The sequence below is a fragment of the Rhinopithecus roxellana genome, chromosome 19 (genome assembly GCF_007565055.1).
Source record: "Rhinopithecus roxellana isolate Shanxi Qingling chromosome 19, ASM756505v1, whole genome shotgun sequence".
Taxonomy (NCBI): Eukaryota; Metazoa; Chordata; class Mammalia; order Primates; family Cercopithecidae; genus Rhinopithecus; species Rhinopithecus roxellana.
Genome location: NC_044567.1, coordinates 42185047 through 42205377, shown reverse-complemented (window position 1 = coordinate 42205377; position 20331 = coordinate 42185047). Strand labels below are relative to the sequence as shown.

Here is a 20331-nt window from a genome sequence, read left to right as displayed (position 1 = left end):
GAAAACTTTGAAACCATATATTTGGCTGATAGGTCTTTTATCTTGTTACCATGCCTACATGAAAATCTTGGCCAGGTGTGATGGCTGAAGCCTATAATACTAGCACTTTGGGAGGCCAAGGAAGGGGGATTACTTGAGCTCAGGAGTTGGAGACCAGCCTGGCCAATATAGTGAGATCCTGTCTCTACAAAAAATGAAAAAATTAGCTGGGTGTGGTGGCACTCACCTGTGGTCCCAGCTACTTGGGAGGCTGAAGTGGGAGGATCACTTGAGTCCTGCAGGTCAAGGCTGCACACTTACCTTTACAACTTTTAAGAGATTGCAAAGAAGTTACAAATCGCCGGGCGCGGTGGCTCAAGCCTGTAATCCCAGCACTTTGGGAGGCTGAGACAGACGGATCACGAGGTCAGGAGATCGAGACCATCCTGGCTAACACGGTGAAACCCCGTCTCTACTAAAAATACAAAAACTAGCCCGGCGAGGTAGCGGGCGCCTGTAGTCCCAGCTACTCGGGAGGCTGAGGCAGGAGAATGGCGTAAACCCGGGAGGCGGAGCTTGCAGTGAGCTGAGATCCGGCCACTGCACTCCAGTCCGGGCGACAGAGCGAGACTCCGCCTCAAAAAAAAAAAAAAAAAAAAAAAGAAGTTACAAATCATTAAGCTATTCTCAGATATCATATGGCCACTTCTTGGCATTAAGCACTCAGTTTTAAAATGCTGTTACTTTCTGTCATATTCATTTCATTAATAACAGTCCAGATATTCCTTATTCTAAACTAAACTGTGAGAATTTATTTTCCTTTCTTTTTTTTTAGTACCTAGACCTTTTCTGGCAGCTGAGAATTTTGAACTTGGTAAATTGATAAACTAGGAAACTGATTTTATATAACCTAAATCCTCAAACTTTAGAGGGAGAGAAACACAGTTCTGGGAGCTGTGAATGTCATGAGGAAAAAAATTGATCAGGCAGCTGAGGAGAGACCCTGAAGTCAAGAGAGAGATGCAAAGGAAAGGGTAATTAATAGGTAGGGCCTATAATTCCTAGCAGACACAATATTGGTGTGTGTATTCAGGGCTCAATAGGATTGATAACCATAGGATTGATAGCCAGCTTAACCTGTTTTTTCCCTCTAAATTTTCTAGCACAACCTCTCAATAAAAAAATAGTTCAAAAAAATCACTTGGAAATGTGGTTTTTGAGAAGGAAATATTGACTCTTCTTTTGAATTGTAGCTTTGTATAGATTTCTCTTCTGTCTTTTTGGTAGAAACTCAAATTTCCCTTTCAAAGTTCATATTCTTACCATGACTTGTGTATAAATACTAGGTTGACTGTCAATATGGTTACATCAGTATTTGACCTGCCATAGTAGATTGCTCAATTTGTCCTTGTGTTAATACTCATTCACATAAAAACCATAATACAAGGCAGCATTTAGATCTTGTGAAGATAATGACAAGGGCTTTCCCTGTGTATATATATAAATTATATCAACTTATTTTCTCTTACTAGTTTTTTTTTTATTTCAGGCTGAAAGAATATTCTCAAGAGGTTAGAAGGATTGAGAATTACAGAGTTGAAGGCATGGAAATCTACTCTACAACACTTTGGCATCTTCAAAAAGATGTTGTTCTTTCAGTTCTGTCAAAAGACTTAACAGACATGGATAAAAATTCGCCAGAGGTATGTTAACCAAAATACTTTGCTTATATAGTTACCTTTTTGATCACCCTCAACAGATAGAGATGAACCAAACAATTCAAACACTGTTTAGTGTCACCCACAAGTATTTCTTTTTTTTTCTCTCTATCTAGTCAGGGACTCAGAGAGGAAGAGAGAGTCCTAGAATGTGCGGTGCAGATTCACAAATAGAAAAATCACAAAGCAGATATTTCATTCAGGATTTATCAAGATTTGACTACGTTAAATTAGCTGTTGTCACCAAGATTAGAGTTCATCGAGCAGAAGTTACATAGATTGAAAAACTTAATAATTTTATTTTATTTTATTTTTTATTTTTTTTTTTTTTTTGAGACGGAGTCTTGCTCTGTCGCCCAGGCTGGAGTGCAGTGGCCGGATCTCAGCTCACTGCAAGCTCCGCCTCCCGGGTTCACGCCATTCTCCTGCCTCAGCCTCCCGAGTAGCTGGGACTACAGGCGCCCGCCAGGTCGCCCGGCTAGTTTTTTGTATTTTTAGTAGAGACGGGGTTTCACCATGTTAGCCAGGATGGTCTTGATCTCCTGACCTCGTGATCCGCCCGTCTCAGCCTCCCAAAGTGCTGGGATTACAGGCTTGAGCCACCGCGCCCGGCAAAACTTAATAATTTTAAATTAAAATAAACTAGTATTGTCATTGTAAGACATAGGTGCAATTAATTTACATGCTCTAATCTTGTAAGACTGTATTTCATTGCATTTCAAAAATATTTAATGATACTTTTGTAACATATCTAAGCTTAGAATTAAATACAGTCAATTCTCATTATTTGCGGTAATTCTGTAGTCAACATGAACACCAAATTAGTGCTACTGAACCAATGTTCCTAGGAGTGATGGAGAGTTTGAAACAGAGATAGATTGTGGATTATAATCTTAAACCCTAAAAGCAACTCATCCTGGTAGATCCTGTTTTCTTTACAAAAGAGAGAATGCTGCTGGGCGTGGTGGCTGACACCTATAATCCCAGCACTTCGGGAGGCTGAGGCACGCGGACTTCTTGAGCTCAGGAGTTCCAAGACCAGCCCGGGCAACATGGCAAAACCCTTCTCCACAGAAAATACAAAAATTAGCCAGGTGTGGGGCTGGCGCCTGTCTGTGGTCCCAGCTGCTCAGGAGGCTGAGACAGGAGGATCACTTGAGCCTAGGTGGCAGAGGTTGCATTGAGCCACGATCACACCACTGCCCTTCAGCTTGGGCAACAGAACAAGATCAGATCTCAAAAAAAAAAAAAAGAGAGAGAATGAGGTTCAGAGGTGACTTGCCTGAAGCCACCCTACTTAAAAGTGCCAGCATTGGAATTCAAATTCTGTCCAGCTGTCCCCAGAGCCAAAGCTTCTTGCACTACACTAAACTACCCCACAGAGTTTCTGTCCCCTGGTCATCTCTGCATGAGAGCTAAAACAAGAAGGTAGAGTCACATTATTCAACCTCAAATGAGAACATACCTTTTGATGACCATGAAAGGACTACGAGTATTGATTTTGATTTTATAAATAAATTTTAGCAATCAGACAAATTCACAAATTTGGAATCTGTGAATAATTAGAATTGACTATCTACTGAAGCTCTATTTTTGTCTTTCTGTTCTAAGTTGAGGCTTGATTTTAGTCATAGATTTGGTTTTAGAAAAAAATAAAATTTTAATTCTGTTTGGTTTTTGTTCCCATTTTTTAAGGCCTGGTGTGCTGCAGGGAACTGTTTCAGTCTGCAACGGGAACATGATATTGCAATTAAATTCTTCCAGAGAGCTATCCAAGTTGATCCAAATTATGCTTATGCCTATACTCTGTTAGGGCATGAGTTTGTCTTAACTGAAGAATTGGACAAAGCATTAGCTTGTTTTCGAAATGCTATCAGAGTTAATCCTAGACATTATAATGCATGGTGAGTGCTAATGAAGTGCAGAGACAAAGTCTTACTGATGGTGCTGGCACTCACTAATTTTTCTTGTTAGATAGCTCTTTATTGTCGTGAATTTGGTTACTAATACTTAGGGATGGTGCATACTGGTCAATAACTTCTCACTAAAATGTTTTCTTATGAAATGTATGTCTTTATCAAACTCTGAAATTAACTAATGATAATAGAATACCAGATTCTTATACTCAACAGTTTCAGCCTTCTACCAAACTTTTGCAGATACTGTAGTTGTTTTTTGTTTGTTTGTTTGTTTGTTTAGTTTTGTTACTTGATTTGTTACTCTTATAACACCAAAATGGTGATTAGGACAAAAAGTGCTTGGGAAATTGGAAAGGAATAGCATAATTCACTTATTGAATAATAGAAAAAAACATTCACTACTTGCTGCTTTCTGACAGTGTTCCAGTTTATTGAGTTACTATTAAGAACTTAGTGTACCCTTTTATTTAGCAGTGTCTCTATTTTACTTTTTTGTGCTTGTGTATAAGTAGGCACATAGGAAATTACTACCTAGGTCATATTGTTATCAGCTGAATAAGATATGAAATAGTTTGGTCCTATTTCTGCCTCAACACCATACTTACTGTTGGCATGTATTGTATTTTTCTGGACTGACTGAATAGTTTAAATATCAAGAGAAAGTATAATTCTGAAGTCATAATTTTTGGTCTTTTTTTGTCATATATGGTTATCTTTGGAGTTAATTATAGCAGTTGAGTTTTATCATTTGATTTGCTTCTAAATCTGAAGCATTATATTACTAAAACATTTTTTGATTTGTGAATATGTTGTTTAATGGATTATATCTCATTTTACAGTAGTAGTTACATTGCCTGAAAGATGGCCAAAAAAATAGTGCTAGCTTTTGCTGACCGACGTAACAATCAACTTGCCAATACTGCCTTCTCTTCCAATAGATAAGTTCTCTGTAATATTTTAAGAACTCAGTTCTTAATAAGACTTGTGTTGTTTTTTATTTTTTCCCACATCTGGTTGATCCTTGTGTTGTTTTTTATTTTTTCCCACATCTGGTTGATCCTTGTGTTGTTTTTTATTTTTTCCCACATCTGGTTGATCCTTGTGTTGTTTCTTATTTTTTCCCACATCTGGTTGATCCTTGTGTTGTTTTTTATTTTTTCCCACATCTGGTTGATCCTTGTGTTGTTTTTTATTTTTTCCCACATCTGGTTGATCCTTGTGTTGTTTTTTATTTTTTCCCACATCTGGTTGATCCTTGTGTTGTTTTTTATTTTTTCCCACATCTGGTTGATCCTTGTGTTGTTTTTTTAAATGTGTATTGTCTGTTCAGCTGTTTTGCAGTAGTCACATTCTTAAAAAACTTAATCATATCAAAAATTGTGTTTAAAGGAGGATTATTCAGATTCGCAAGCTTTTACTGGGAGGAGTTTAAATGCTGACGTATTTAGGTAACTCTAAATACTGAGCAACTTTATTTTAACTACAAAATAGCCTTTCTTTTGTTTTCACTTTCACTATCATTAGCATAGTGTTTAATACCTTTTCTTCATCTATAACACAATTATAATGATATATAAAGCCACTCAAATAAAGCAGATATGTTGTGCTTTTTTCTTATTCATTTGGTGCTTATTCCCCTTCATCATCATCATCATCATCATCTAGTTATGGCCGTGAGAAGTCTCTGTAACATAAACCATCCACGCTATGTTCATTTGACATTTGGAAAATTCAGGAGAAATACCTGCATATTAACCTAACACACTATTACATAGCCTTTAAAAATTGTAATTTCGAGGTCTATAAGTATAGGAGCATGCTTTTAATAACAGTAAGTGGGGGAGAAGGAAGCCAAACATGACACTATGTATGCTGTAATTATGATAATATAAAACAGAATGTGGAAATAGCATTGTTAGGAGTTCAGCCTTTAGAATCATTAAGGAAGAACCTGGTTAGAATCTTTATTAGCTGTATAGCTTTAAGGAAGTTATTTAACTTAGCTCTAAGTTTCAGTTTCCTTATTCGAAATAAGGATGATAATGGTACCTATGATTCCTCCAGGGATTAAATGAGATAATTTAGCAATGGTCTTGTCACACATGTAATAACTACTCAGTAAAAATTCGCTGTTAAATCTAGAATATGGCAGGTATGCTGGCTCATACCTGTAAGCCCAGCACTTTGGGAAGCTGAAGCGGGAAGATTACTTGAGACCAGGAGTTCGAGACCAGCCTGGTCAACATAGCAAGACCCCTTCCCTAATAACAACAACAATAAAAAAAAAAAATTAAGGCCAGGCGTGGTGGCTCATGCCTTTAATCCCAGCACTTTGGGAGGCCAAGTCGGGTGAATCATGAGGTCAAGAGATCAAGACCATCCTGGCCAACATGGTGAAACCCCGCCTCTACTAAAAATACAAAAATTAGCTGGGTGTGATGGTGCGTGCCTGTAGTCCCGACAGCTGCTCAGGAGGCTGAGGCAAGGGAACTGCTTGAACCTGGGAGGTGGAGGTTGCAGTGAGCCGAGATTGTGCCACTCTACTCCAGTATGGTGACAGAGTAAGACTCCATCTCAAAAAAAAAAAAAAAAAAACAGTCAGACATGGTGGTGTATGCCTGTAGTCCTAACTACTCAGGAGGCTGAGGTGGGAGGATTGCATGAGCCTAAGAGTTCAGGGTTACCTACAGTGAGCTATGATCACGCCATTGCACTCCAGCCTGGGCGACAGAGCAAGACGCTGAATTAAAAACAAAAAAAACTATGTGGGTTTAGGGGTGTGGTTTCTTTTTTCCTTATTATCATAGTTTGATTTGATTTGATTTGATTTGATTGTTTTTGCTTGTAAAAGTGACTCTTTAAACTGTTTTAATGGTCTGGGCATGGTGGCTCATGCCTGTAATCCTAGCGTTTGGGAGGCCAAGGTGGGAGGACTGTTTAAGGCCGACTTTGAAACCAGCCTGGTCAACATAGTGAGACTTTGTCTCCAGAAAAAATTAAAAATATATTAATATAAGAAGGCTGGGGGCGGTAACTCACACCTGTAATCCCAGCACTTTGGTAGGCTGGGACAAGTAGATCACTTAAGGCCAGGAGTTTAAGACCAGTCTGGCCAACATGGCGAAACCTGGTCTCTCCTAAAAATACAAGAAAATTAGCTGGCCATGGTGACACATGCCTGTAATCCCAGCTACTTGGGAGGCTGAGGCACGAAAATCACTTGAACCCAGGAGGCAGAGGTTGCAGTGAGCTGAGATTGCACCACTGCCCTCCAACCTGGGTGACAAAGCAAGACTGTCTCAAAAAAGAAAAAAATATAGGCCAGGCATGGTGGCTTACACATGTAATCCCAACACTTTGGGAGGCCAAGGCTGAGGTGGGCGGATCACCTGAGGAGTTCAAGACCAGCCTGATGAACATGGAGAAACCCCATCTCTGCTAAAAATACAAAATTAGCTGGGTGTGGTGGTGCATGCCTGTAATCCCAGCCACTCGGAAGGCTGAGGCCGGAGAAATGCTTGAACCTGGGAGGTGGAGGTTGTATTGAACCAAGATCGCATCATTGCACTCCAGCCTGGGCAACAAGAGCAAAACTCTGTCTCAAAATATATATATAAAACAATATATATATGTGTGTGTGTGTTTGAGGGGTGTGTGTGTGTGTGTGTATGTATATATATATATACATATATGCACGCCTGGGCAACATGGCAAAACCCCATCTCTACAAAAAATTAAAAAATTAGCCGTGCCTGATGGCATGCACCTGTAGTTCCAGCTACTTGGGATGCTGAGGTGGGAGGATTGATCACTTGAGCCTGGGAGGTCGAGGCTGCAGTGAGCTGTTATTGAGCCACTGCACTCCAGCCTGGGCAACAGAGTGAGACGCTGTCTTTAAAATGTAATAATAATAAACTGCTTTAATGGCTAGGCATTGTGGTTCATGCCTGTAGTCTCAGCTACTCTGGAGGCTGAGGCTGGAGGATTCCTTGAACCCTGAAGTTCAAGGATGCAGTGAGCTATGATTGGCCCACTTCACTCCAGCCTGGGTGACAGAGTGAGACCCCAATTCAAAAAAAATTTTTTTTAAATTAAAAATAAGTAAATAAAATGCTTTAATGATTTTTATCATAACTGGTATTTTTTGCCTCCCCTCTAAGACCACCAGTATTGTTCCACTGGTTTATTAAAATGCCAGATTCTATACTTGTTCTTTTACTAATTGAACTAAGTTAGCAACCTAAACTTTATATTTTTAAAAATTATACTTTGTTTTATACTTTCAGGTATGGTTTAGGAATGATTTATTACAAGCAAGAAAAATTCAGCCTTGCAGAAATGCATCTCCAAAAAGCACTTGATATCAACCCTCAAAGTTCAGTTTTGGCCACATTGGAGTAGTAAGTAGCTTTCTAAACATTAATACTCTATTAATCTCCCTTTTGAAATATGTTTATTATTGATTTAATTGCTATGATAAAAATTGGTCCTTTTTTGTGTTGAAACAGTATTCTGGAGTCTCTTACAACCAAAAATACTACCCATTTGGCTTAGCATAAAGAAAAATCACAGAATTGCCCTTATACCTTGCACAAGTCACTTCATTGCTCTGAGCTTCTATGTTATGAATGTCATGTACTACTTGCTTACCTTATAGGGTTGTTCTGTGACTCAAGTAAGATGTCTCCTGGCCGAATGCAGTGGCTCATGCCTGTAATCCCAGCACTTCAGGAGGCCGAGGCAGGTGGATCACCTGAGGTCAGGAGTTGGAGACCAGCCTGGCAAACATGGTGAAACCCCATCTTTACTAAAAATACGAGAATTAGCTAGGCGTGGTGGCACACGCCTGTAGTCCCAGCTACTTGGGAAGCTGAGGCAGGAGAATTGCTTGAACCCAGAAGGAGGAGGTTGCCATGAGCCGAGATCGTGCCACTGCACTACAACCTGGAAACAAAGCGAGAATCTGTCCCTAAAAAAAGAGAGATACTTCCTGTTTTTGAAAGCATGGGCTAATATTTAGCTCCTAAGTTAAGTAGTTTTTTTGTTGTTTTTTGTTGTTGTTGTTTTTTGGTTTTTGGTTTTTTTTTGAGATCTGTCACCCAGGCTGGAGTGCAGTGGCCTAGTCTCGGCTCACTGCAAGCTCTGCCTCCCGGGTTCACGCCATTCTCCTGCCTCAGCGTCCCAAGTAGCTGGGACTACAGGCGCCCACCACCACGCTTGGCTAATTTTTTGTATTTTTAGTAGAGACGGGGTTTCACCGTGTTAGCCAGGATGGTCTGGATCTCCTGACCTCATGATCCACCTGCCTCGGCCTCCCAACGTGCTGGGATTACAGGCGTGAACCACCACGCTCGGCCTTAAGTAGGTAATATTTTAAGGCAAATGGTTCCCTGTGTTTTTTAAGCCTCTGAGTAACATAGGCATGTTGTAACTAATTAAAATTCTTATAAGGCAATATGCACAATCATTTTTATATTCATATATTTTAAATATATCTGGTAACAAATTGTACTTTGGCTGGATACAGTGACTCATACTTGTAATCCCAACACTTTGAGATGCCAAGGCGGGAGGACTGCTTGTGACCAGGAGTTCAAGACCAGCCTGGACAACATAGCGAGACCCAATCTCTACAAAAAAATTTTAAAATGAGCCTGGCATGGTGGCGCACACCTGTGGTCCTGGCTACTTGGGAGGCTGAAGCACAAGGATCACTTGAGCCTAGGAGTTCAGGGCTGCTATGAGCTAAGAAGGTGACATTGCACTCCAGCCTGGGCAACAGAATGAGACTCCATCTCTTAAAAGAAAAGAAAATAAGTAAATTGTACTTTAATAGGAGAAAAGATGTGTACATTATGTTTGTTTGCTTTTTAAAATCTCATTTATTAGCTTCTGTATAAGTATGGTACCTTAAGTTCTTGTTCTCATCGTCTCATCCCTTTCCCCCTCTCCCTCCCCTCAGCTTCTCTCTTTTTTCCCCCTAGCAAGTTTAGCTTTTGTGGGAATGGTCATACAATGTCAGGAAATTATGTTAGTTTGAAATGTCGGCCGGGCGCGGTGGCTCAAGCCTGTAATCCCAGCACTTTGGGAGGCCGAGACGGGCGGATCACGAGGTCAGGAGATCAAGACCATCCTGGCTAACACGGTGAAACCCCGTCTCTACTAAAAAATACAAAAAACTAGCCCGGCGAGGTGGCGGGCGCCTGTAGTCCCAGCTACTCGGGAGGCTGAGGCAGGAAAATGGCGTAAACCCAGGAGGCGGAGCTTGCAGTGAGCTGAGATCCGGCCACTGCACTCCAGCCTGGGCGGCAGAGCAAGACTCCGTCTCACAAAAAAAAAAAAAAAAAAAAAAAAAAAAAAAAGAAATGTCACTATCTTGTGGGGAGTAGAATTCTAATTCTCTTTTGACTATAATGAAATTGACCATGATGATAATTTTCTTAAAAATGGACATAGTTCAGCACCATAAGACAAGGCAAGAAAAAAAACTTGACAGTAACTTCTTTTATAGTTAGCTACTACGCAAAAAATGTAGAGATAATGTGTCTACTTAAAATTATTTTGTGTTGTCATCACCTTATTTATTCAATTCAAAATTAGATATCTCTTGACACCTTTTGGTGAAGTTGAACACTTTTTTAAAAATAGGAATTCTTTGAAACTTATTGTAGAACAGGTTTTAAATTTTTGAGTGGTTTATTTGAAGAAATTGTCAGGTAAGAGAGTAAGCTTTTCTCTTTAGGGAACTAGTATTTAGGGTCTCAATCCTGTGGGCAGAATATTTGGCCACCATTAGATCATTGCATAGATGAGTTCAGCAAGCAGAAGTTGGCACTACCTACTCTCACATTCTTATGACCATGATATTTGTTAAAGTTCTGCAGCCACATTCATACATTCATTCACCCCACTTTTTTTTTTTTTTTTTTTTTTTTTTTTTGAGACAGAGTTTCGCTCTTATTGCCCAGACTAGAGTATAGTGGTGCAATCTCAGCTTACTGCAACCTGCACCTCCCAGGTTCAAGTGATTCTCCTGCCTCAGCCTCCCGAGTAGCTGGGATTACAGGTGCCCGACACCACGCCCAGCTAATTTTTTGTATTTTCAGTAGAGATGGGGTTTCATCATGTTGTCCAGGCTGGTCTCGAACTCCTGACCTCAGGCGATGCACCAAAGTGCTGGGATTACAGGCGTGAGCCACCGGGCCCAGCCCACCCCACTTCATTTGTAACATATAATTTGTCCAAGGGGGAACATAGCAGAATATTAGTATATACATATGAATGAATAGTGAGGTTTGGTACTTTTTTAAATCTTTTAAATTTTAAGTTATTTAAAATAAATTATTTGGCCAGGCGCGGTGGCTCAAGCCTGTAATCCCAGCACTTTGGGAGGCCAAGACGGGCGGATCACGAGGTCAGGAGATGGAGACCATCCTGGCTAACACGGTGAAACCCCGTCTCTACTAAAAATACAAAAACTAGCCAGGCGAGGTGCCGGGCGCCTGTAGTCCCAGCTACTCGGGAGGCTGAGGCAGGAGAATGGCATAAACCCGGGAGGCGGAGCTTGCAGCGAGCTGAGATCTGGCCACTGCACTCCAGTCCGGGCGACAGAGTGAGACTCTGCCTCAAAAAAAATAATAATAATAAAATAAAATAAAATAAAATAAATTATTTGCTTCCCAGTAGTAGAGATCAGTGATTTTCAGTTATGTAAAGCAGTACAATCATTTTTCAAATAAATACCTAAAATATGAAAGTATCATTGTTCTGAGTGAAACAAGGTTTGTAAACAGGAGTTTTTTTAACACAGTTTTGAGAAGTCTAATATTTGAAAGACTGCATAAACCTGATGAAATGTGAATATTATCTGGCTAAATAGCACAGATCTTTTTTTTTTAATAGAACGCCAAGGTTTTGCTTGCCTTTTAGACTTAAAGGTAACCAAATATCTGCTCTAAAGATAGACTATTGATTATCATCATAAATATGTACCAGAGGACCTAGATTTTTATCGCAGAGCAAGTTATTTAAGATTTCTGGACTTCAGTATTCTCATCTTTAGTGAAGCAGTTGAACTAGAATTAGAAGTGATTTTAGAGATAATCTATTAATCATTTGGTAATCAATTACTAAATCCACTTAATGCAGTGGACAATCCAGTTAGACCCTACAGCCTTATCTCTAATAATTTGATTATGTTGGTTTTGAGTCACGTTGGTTCTCGCCTTTCTTCATAAATATCAAGAGGGAGTATTAACATGATCTTTATTTCTTACAGGTTCAACATGCACTGAAAAAATCAGAGAAGGCTTTGGATACCCTAAACAAAGCCATTGTCATTGACCCCAAGAACCCTCTATGCAAATTTCACAGAGCCTCAGTTTTATTTGCAAATGAAAAATATAAGGTAAGATAAATATCTTAAGGGTCTTCAGGGTTGTGTTGCTTAAAAACAACCTTATCCCTTGTTTTCAATAAACTGAAAGTTATTTGTTCAGTTTTGATCTGAGACATTTTTTCAGAGCTATTAATTTCATTTTTTGTGATTTTTATTTCTTCATGAAATACTCATAGGAAGGATAGGTGTGTGGAAATTTAGAAATATGTGGTTATCCCTTGTAAAGATGCCTTATATAGAAAGGCAGTTTTTTTCATCAGGTGGTTATCTTAAAGGTAAAACCTAAACCATCCTCTTAGGACCAAAGTAAGGGAACAGATGAAAATGAATAGGCCGGGCGCGGTGGCTCACGCCTGTAATCCCAGCACTTTGGGAGGCCGAGACGGGCGGATCACGAGGTCAGGAGATTGAGACCATCCTGGCTAACACAGTGAAACCCCGTCTCTACTAAAAAATACAAAAAACTAGCCGGGCGAGGTGGTGGGCGCCTGTAGTCCCAGCTACTCCGGAGGCTGAGGCAGGAGAATGGCGTAAACCCGGGAGGCGGAGCTTGCAGTGAGCTGAGATCCGGCCACTGCACTCCAGCCTGGGCGACAGAGCCAGACTCCCTCTCAAAAAAAAAAAAAAAAGAAAGAAAGAAAATGAATATATGGGCCGGGTGCAGTGGCTTACACCTGTAATCCCAGCACTTTGGGAGACCACGGTGGGCGGATCACCTGAGGTCAGGAGTTCAAGACCAGCCGGGCCACATGGTGAAACCCCATCTCTACTAAAAATACAAAAAAATTAGTTGGGCATGGTGGCGGGTGCCTGTAAATCCCAGCTACTTGGGAGGCTGAGGCAGAATCTCTTGAACCCAGGAGGCAGAGGTTGCAGTGAGCCAAGATCACACCACTGCACTCCAGCCTGGGTGACAGAGTGAGACTTCATCTCAAAAAAAAAAAATTTAAAAAAAAAAAGAAGAAAATGAATGTGTGTGCATTATTCAGCATTTATTGATTACCCACTATGTGTCAGGCACCAGAAATATAGTGGCAAGTAAAGCAATCATCTTTCCTGCTTTTGAGGGGCCTACTATCTAGTACTTCTCTAGGAAAACAGACAGTAACCAAATAATCACAAAATATAATAAATGTTGAATACATAAATGGAAAGTGTAGTAAGTTATGAGAGCTTATAACATGGAGACTAATTCTAGTCTGATGTGTCTTTCTCTTTACTTCTCACTTTTTCGAATTATATATGCTTAGCCTGAAACAAGTATTGAAAAAAGAAGATAAGGAAACTGAGAAAGAGAAAAGAGGCAAAAAGACACGAGATTTTTGTTATCATTTATTCAGTTAGAAACCATGAAGCAAAATCTTTTAAAATAAATTCGGGCCTGGGCACAGTGGCTCACACCTGTAATCCCAGCTCTTCGGGAGGCCAAGGTGGGCAAATCACTTGAGGTCAGAAGTTCGAGACCAGCCTGGCCAACATGATCAAACCCCGTCTCTACCAAATATACAAAAATTAGCCAGGCATGATGGTGCACACCTGTAGTCCCAGCTACTCAGGAGGCTGAGGCACAAGAAACACTTGAACCCAGGAGGCAGAGATTGCAGTGAGTCAAGATTATGCCACTGCACTCCAGCCTGGGCAACAGAGCAACACTCTGTCTCAAAAAAAGAAAAAAAGAAAGAAATATACCAAACCAGTGATAACTTATTTTAAGACCAATAAAAATCCCTATAATCCCAGCACTTTGGAGGAAGAGGCGGGCATATCACATGAGCCCACGGAACTTGAGACCAGCCTGGGCAACATGTCAAAACCCCATCTCTACCAAGAAGAAAATATAAAAATTAACCAGATGTGGTGACGTGTGCCTGTACTCTCAGCTACTCAGGAAGCTCAAATGGGAGAATGGCTTGAGCTCAGGAGGCGGAGGTTGCAGTGAGCTGTGATCACACCACTGCACTTCAGCCTGGGCCACAGAGCTAGACCTTGTCTTAAAAAAAAAAAAAAAAAAAAAAATAGGGCTAGGCACAGTGGCTCACGACTGTAATCCCAGCACTTTGGGAGGCCAAGGCAGGCAGATCATGAAGTCAGGAGTTCAAGGCCAACCTGGCCAGCATGGTGAAACCCTGTCTCTAGTAAAAATACAAAAATTAGCGAGACATGGTGGCGGGCACCTGTAATCCCAGCTACCTGGGAGGCTGAGGCAAGAGAATCGCTTGACACCGGAAGGCAGAGGTTGCAGTGAGTTGAGATCAAACCACTGCACTCGAGCCTGGGCAACAAGAGTGAAACTCCATCTCCAAAAAAAATTTAAAAATAGACTAATAAAGATATACAAAGGGATTAAATATATAATTTATCCAGTAATTCCTTTAGTTTTAATTTATCTTTTTTTTTTTTATTCTATCTTCTTTATGAAGACATGGATTTCTATTTTTACTGGTTTTGTCCTTTTAAAAAGCCTCTCTTTCTTTTTTTTTTTTTTTTTTGAGACGGAGTCTGGCTCTGTCGCCCAGGCTGGAGTGCAGTGGCCGGATCTCAGCTCACTGCAAGCTCCGCCTCCCGGGTTTAGGCCATTCTCCTGCCTCAGCCTCCCGAGTAGCTGGGACTACAGGCGCCCGCCACCTCGCCCGGCTAGTTTTTTGTATTCTTTAGTAGAGACGGGGTTTCACTGTATTAGCCAGGGTGTTCTCGATCTCCTGACCTTGTGATCCGCCCATCTCGGCCTCCCAAAGTGCTGGGATTACAGGCTTGAGCCACCGCGCCCGGCAAAGCCTCTCTTTCTTTAGTTTTTGTTTTTCTTGCTCTGTTGCCCAAGCTAGAGTGCAGTGGTGCAGTCATAGCTCACTGAAGCCTCAAATTCCTAGGCTGAATCCCAGGTACCCAGGACTACAGGCATAAGCCACCATGCCCAGCTAATTTTTTTGTCAAAATCAAGTCTTGAAAAAGCTTCTTTTAGGGCCAGGTGCCATGGCTCATCCTTGTAATCCCAGCACTTTGGGAGGCCAAGGCAGCCAGATCACTTGAGGCCAGGAGTTCAAGACCAGCCTGGCCAACATAGTGAAACCCTGTCTCTACTGAAAATCCAAAAATTAGCTACGCCTGGTGGTGCATGCCTGTAATCCCAGCTACTCGAGTGGCTGAGGCATGAGAATCGCTTGAACCCATGAGGCAGAGGTTGCTGTGAGCCCAGATCACACCTCTGCATTCTAGCTTGGGAAATAGAGGGAGACTCTGTCTCAAAAAAAAAATTTTTTTTAAGCTTATTTTAAATCTAATAAACCCTTTTCAACTTTTAACTATTCTTTGAAGTACTATAATTGCAAATCAATATTTATTTTTATGTACTTACTTTATTGTACTTCTTTAGATATGAAGGACTTTATTCATTATTCTTAAAGCCATTTTAGGCCGGGCGCGGTGGCTCAAGCCTGTAATCCCAGCACTTTGGGAGGCCGAGACGGGTGGATCACGAGGTCAGGAGATCGAGACCATCCTGGCGAACACGGTGAAACCCCGTCTCTACTAAAAAATACAAAAAACTAGCCGGGCGAGGTGGCGGGCGCCTGAGGCAGGAGAATGGCGTGAACCCGGGAGGCGGAGCTTGCAGTGAGCTGAGATCCGGCCACTGCACTCCAGCCTGGGCGACAGAGCGAGACTCCGTCTCAAAAAAAAAAAAAAAGCCATTTTAATACCAACATGCCTACCAGATAGGCCACATAAATCAGCCTTTACTTGCTTCAAGAAGCCCAAGTTCTAATCTCATCAGTTGTCTGGACTATGATATATATATAGTTATAGCCATCTTTGTGGGGTTTTCTTTGTTTTTTTGTTTAGGCAGCCTTCCAATCCAAAGTAGTACCAGAGAGACTCCCTCTTTTGTTATTATCATTATTATTATTATTATCATTTTCTTTTTTTTTTTTTTTTTTTTTTTTTTTTTTTTTTTTTTTTTGAGAAGGAGTCTCGCTCTGTCACCCAGGCTGGAGTGCAGTGGCCAGATCTCAGCTCACTGCAAACTCCACCTCCCGGGTTTACGCCATTCTCCTGCCTCAGCCTCCCGAATAGCTGGGACTACAGGCGCCCGCCACCTCGCCCGGCTAGTTTTTTGTATTTTTTTAGTAGAGACGGGGTTTCACCGTGTTAGCCAGGATGGTCTCGATCTCCTGACCTCGTGATCCGCCCGCCTCGGCCTCCCAAAGTGCTGGGATTACAGGCTTGAGCCACCACGCCCGGCCATTATTATCATTTTCATTATCATTATTATATCAGGCAGCCTCCTGAGCCACAGTAGACTCAGAGAAACTCCCAGTTATAGGCATTTTGGGGTATGAGCTTGGGGCTTCACTGAATTATGAGGCCTAATTTGATGGATGGACTAGATATAGATATGTTACTGTATGAAAAGGGCATAAAGAAAAGTTAAAGGGTACATGTTCTCAGGATCTCCTGGGACTGTGTCATGGGCCATTCATTAGTCACTTGAAAACAAGCAAGAAAAGTTAATGATTGCTTCTGAGATTTTCTGGCTCCAAAATGAAAATCAAGGGAACCATTTCAACATCTCTAAAACATTGCTAGCTATCACCTTATTTAATGTATTGTACTGATATTTAATCATTTAAATCTTAAGTCTTTGGGGTAAAAGTAAGAACTCCGATGCTGTGTTAGACACTATTTCTCAATGAATCCTTGTAATTAGATCATTGGGGGTGGGGATAGGCATGCTGGTTGCATGAAATGTTGATAACAATTATAATATGCAGTCATAGCAAGAAAACATATCAATTCTGAATTGGGTGTGTTGTAGCAGTGAATGAGGATTGGAGTCTGTCATCTTAAAGGTTAAGATTTCGTTAAAGGACAGGCACAGCAGCTCACGCCTGTAATCCCAGCACTTTGGGAGGCCGAGGCGGGTAGATCACAAGGTCAGGCGTTCAAGACCAGCCTGGCCAACATGGTGAAACCCCATCTCTACTAAAAATACAAAAATTAGCCGGGCATGGTGGCGGGCGCTTGTAATCACAGCTATTTGGAAAGCTGAAGCAGGAGAATTGCTTCAACCTGGGAGGCAGAAGTTGCAGTGAGCTACTGCACTCCAGCCTGGACGATAGAGCAAAACTCCCATCTCGGGGGGAAAAAAAAAGATTTCTTTAAAGGGTGGGCATGATGGCTCACGCCTGTAATCCCAGCACTTTGGGAGGCCAAGGTGAGAGGATCACTTGAGGTCAGAAGTTCGAGGCCAGCTCGCCAATATGGTGAAACCCTGTGTCAACTAAAATACAAAAATTAGCGGGACGTGGTGGCACACGCCTGTAATTCCAGCTGCTCAGGAGGCTGAGGCAGGAAAATCGCTTGAACCCGGGAGGCAGAGGTTGCAGTGAGCCAAGATCACAACACCGTACTCCAGCCTGAGTGACAGAGCGAAACTCCATCTCAAAAACAAAAAAGATTTCTTTAAAGTAAGGCCGGCGCAGTGGCTCACGCCTGTAATCCTAGCACTTTGGGAGGCCAAGGCAGGTGGATCACCTGAGGTCAGGAGTTCAAGACTAGCCTGGGCAACATAGTGAAACCCCATCTCTACTAAAAATACAAAACAAAATTAGCCAGGAATTACAGGTAAGCATCTGTAATCCCAGCTACTCAGGAGACTGAGGCAGGAGAATCACTTGAACCCAGGAAGCAGAGGTTGCAGTGTGCAGAGATCACACCACTGCACTCCAGCCTGGGTGACAGAATGACAGTCCGTCTCAAAAAAGAAAAAGAAAAAGATTTCTTTAATGATTCTCAGAAGTGGTCTGGGAACTTCTGGGGTTCCCTAAAATTCTTCCAAAGAGTCCTAGAGGTCAGAGCTATTTTTACAATAATGTCTTGACATTATTTACCTTTTTTAGTCTTCATTCTGTCCCAAATAGACAGTAGAATTTTCCAAAAGCTACATAATATGTGATATCAAAACAGATTAAATGGAGGAGATAGATGTGAGAATCTAGCTGTCTTCTACTAACAGAGACTTGCAAAAATGTTAATGCCACTCTTCTCAATGACTTTTTGTTGTTCTGAAAAATTATACAGTTATTTTTCGTTAAAAAATAAATCACTGGGCCAGGCACGGTGGCTTACGCCTATAATCCCAGCACTTTGGGAAGCTGAGGCAGGCAGATTACTTGAGGTCAGGAATTCAAGACCAGCCTGGCTGACATGGTAAAACCCTGTCTCTACTGAAAATACAAAAATTAGCTGGGTGTGGTGGCGCATGCCTGTGATCCCAGTTACTCGGGAGGCTGAGGCAGGAGAATTGCTTGAATCTGAGAAGCGGAGATTGCAGTAAGCAGAGATTGCGCCACTGCACTCCAGTCTGGGTGACAGAGCGAGACTCCTTCTCAATAAATAAAAATAGATAGATAGATAGATAGATGACCAAAAGCAAGGATTGTCACCACCTGCATATTTCACAGAGGGTGGGAGGGTGTGTGTGTGTGTGTGTGTTTTCAGTGTACTAGAGTGCCTGCTACTTGTTAGTACTTATTGTCATATAAGTATGCATTTTATTTTCACAACAATAAGAACTAATACAATAAGGAAGTATATTGATTAAGATTTAGTTAGCTTTTATGAAGATGATTTGGGAAATCGAATAAAAAAATGCTTGGTCAAAACTTTAAAAATTTTTGCTACTTTAAGGTTTTTCTTTGCCTTTTTCAGTCTGCTTTACAAGAACTTGAAGAATTGAAACAAATTGTTCCCAAAGAATCCCTCGTTTACTTCTTAATAGGAAAGGTAAAGACTGGGGCCATGGTCCCAAACAGTGACTTTCACAGCAAATATTGACATTTTATAAGAATAAATTTAATACTTACTGTACAATATCTATTGAGCAAATTCAACTAAAGCTCCAAACTGAGTGCTCTGGGAATAACAGATTTAGTTCTAACACTTAAGAAAATGATATCCTAGCTGGGCATAGTGCCTCACGCCTGTAATCCCAGCACTTTGGGAGGCCTAGGCAGGTGGATTACCTGAGTCAGGAGTTTAAGACCAGCCTGACCAACATGGTGAAACCTGACCTCTACTAAAAATACAAAAATTAGCTGGGTGTGGTGACTCATGCCTGTGATCCCAGCTACTCTGGAGGCTGAGGCAGGAGAATCACTTGAACCCGGGAGCGGAGGTTGCCGTGAGCCAAGATCACGCCATTGCACTCCAGCCTGGGCAAGAGAACAAGATTCTGTCTCAGAAACAAAAAAATAAAAAGAAAGAAAAAGAAGAACATGAATGGCACTGTGTTTTCTTGATTAAGAGAAATGGCTTCTGAGAGTCCCAAGGCCAGACTAGTCAGTTTTTTACAGACTAGACCCCCATATGCCAATTAGTTAAGGTGCCTGTAGACAGTTGTTAAGAGTTGATATAACTCAATTTAAAATCACTGTAAGTGAAAGTTAATTAAGTAATTTACAATCCATTTAATCCCATTATCATTGTTCCAATCAGAGTGATATTTATTGGAAACTTACTACCTGAAAGATAGAAGCAAGGAATTCTGAAAATAATATCTGATTATATGAAAAGGAACTCAAAAGCTGGTATGAGTTCATCTGTAGGAAGAAAATATCCTACCATTAGAATGAGTTTAGATCACATAAATCAGGAGCCTAGTTTAAATTATAAATATTTAGAATTGTAGAGACTGGGCACTGTGGCTCACGCCTGTAATCCCAGCACTTTGGGAGGCTGAGGCAGGTGGATCACCTGAGGTCAGGAGTTTGAGACTAGCCTGGCTAACATGGCAAAACCCCGTCTCTACTTATAAATACAAAAATTAGCCAGGGGCGGTGGTGGACACCTGTAGTCCCAGCTACTCAGGAGACTAAAGCAGGAGAATTGCTTGAACCTGGGAGGCGGAGGTTGCAGTGAGCCAAGATCACGCCACTGCACTCTAGCCTGGGCAATAGAGCAAGACTCCATCTCAAAAATAAATATATAAATATTTAGAATTTTATAGTTGAAGCTCACAACTTAATGAAAAATGTAGTATTGCTGTTTATTTTTAGGTTTACAAGAAGTTAGGTCAAACGCACCTCGCCCTGATGAATTTCTCTTGGGCTATGGATTTAGATCCTAACGGAGCCAATAACCAGATTAAAGAGGCAATTGATAAGCGCTATCTTCCAAATGATGAGGAGCCAATAACCCAAGAAGAACAGATCAGTAAGTATCACACATATGATTGTGAGTATTTAGAAAGTTACCTTTTGCATAAGGATTTGTAGGCTACTCCTTTATTTTATTTTTCTAACCATGGTGTTACCAAATGAAC

General features: G+C 41.1%; 1 protein-coding gene across 1 annotated transcript in view; it reads left to right on the top strand.

The window, feature by feature from the left end:
• LOC104679571 (cell division cycle protein 27 homolog) overlaps positions 1–20331 on the top strand; it is a 35883-nt gene that overhangs the window by 11181 nt on the left and 4371 nt on the right. The window contains 8 exon segments of the mRNA XM_030922724.1: positions 1529–1546; positions 1548–1682; positions 3393–3601; positions 7903–8000; positions 8003–8016; positions 11895–12023; positions 18720–18794; positions 20066–20222. Coding sequence (XP_030778584.1) covers positions 1529–1546; positions 1548–1682; positions 3393–3601; positions 7903–8000; positions 8003–8016; positions 11895–12023; positions 18720–18794; positions 20066–20222 — 835 coding nt within the window.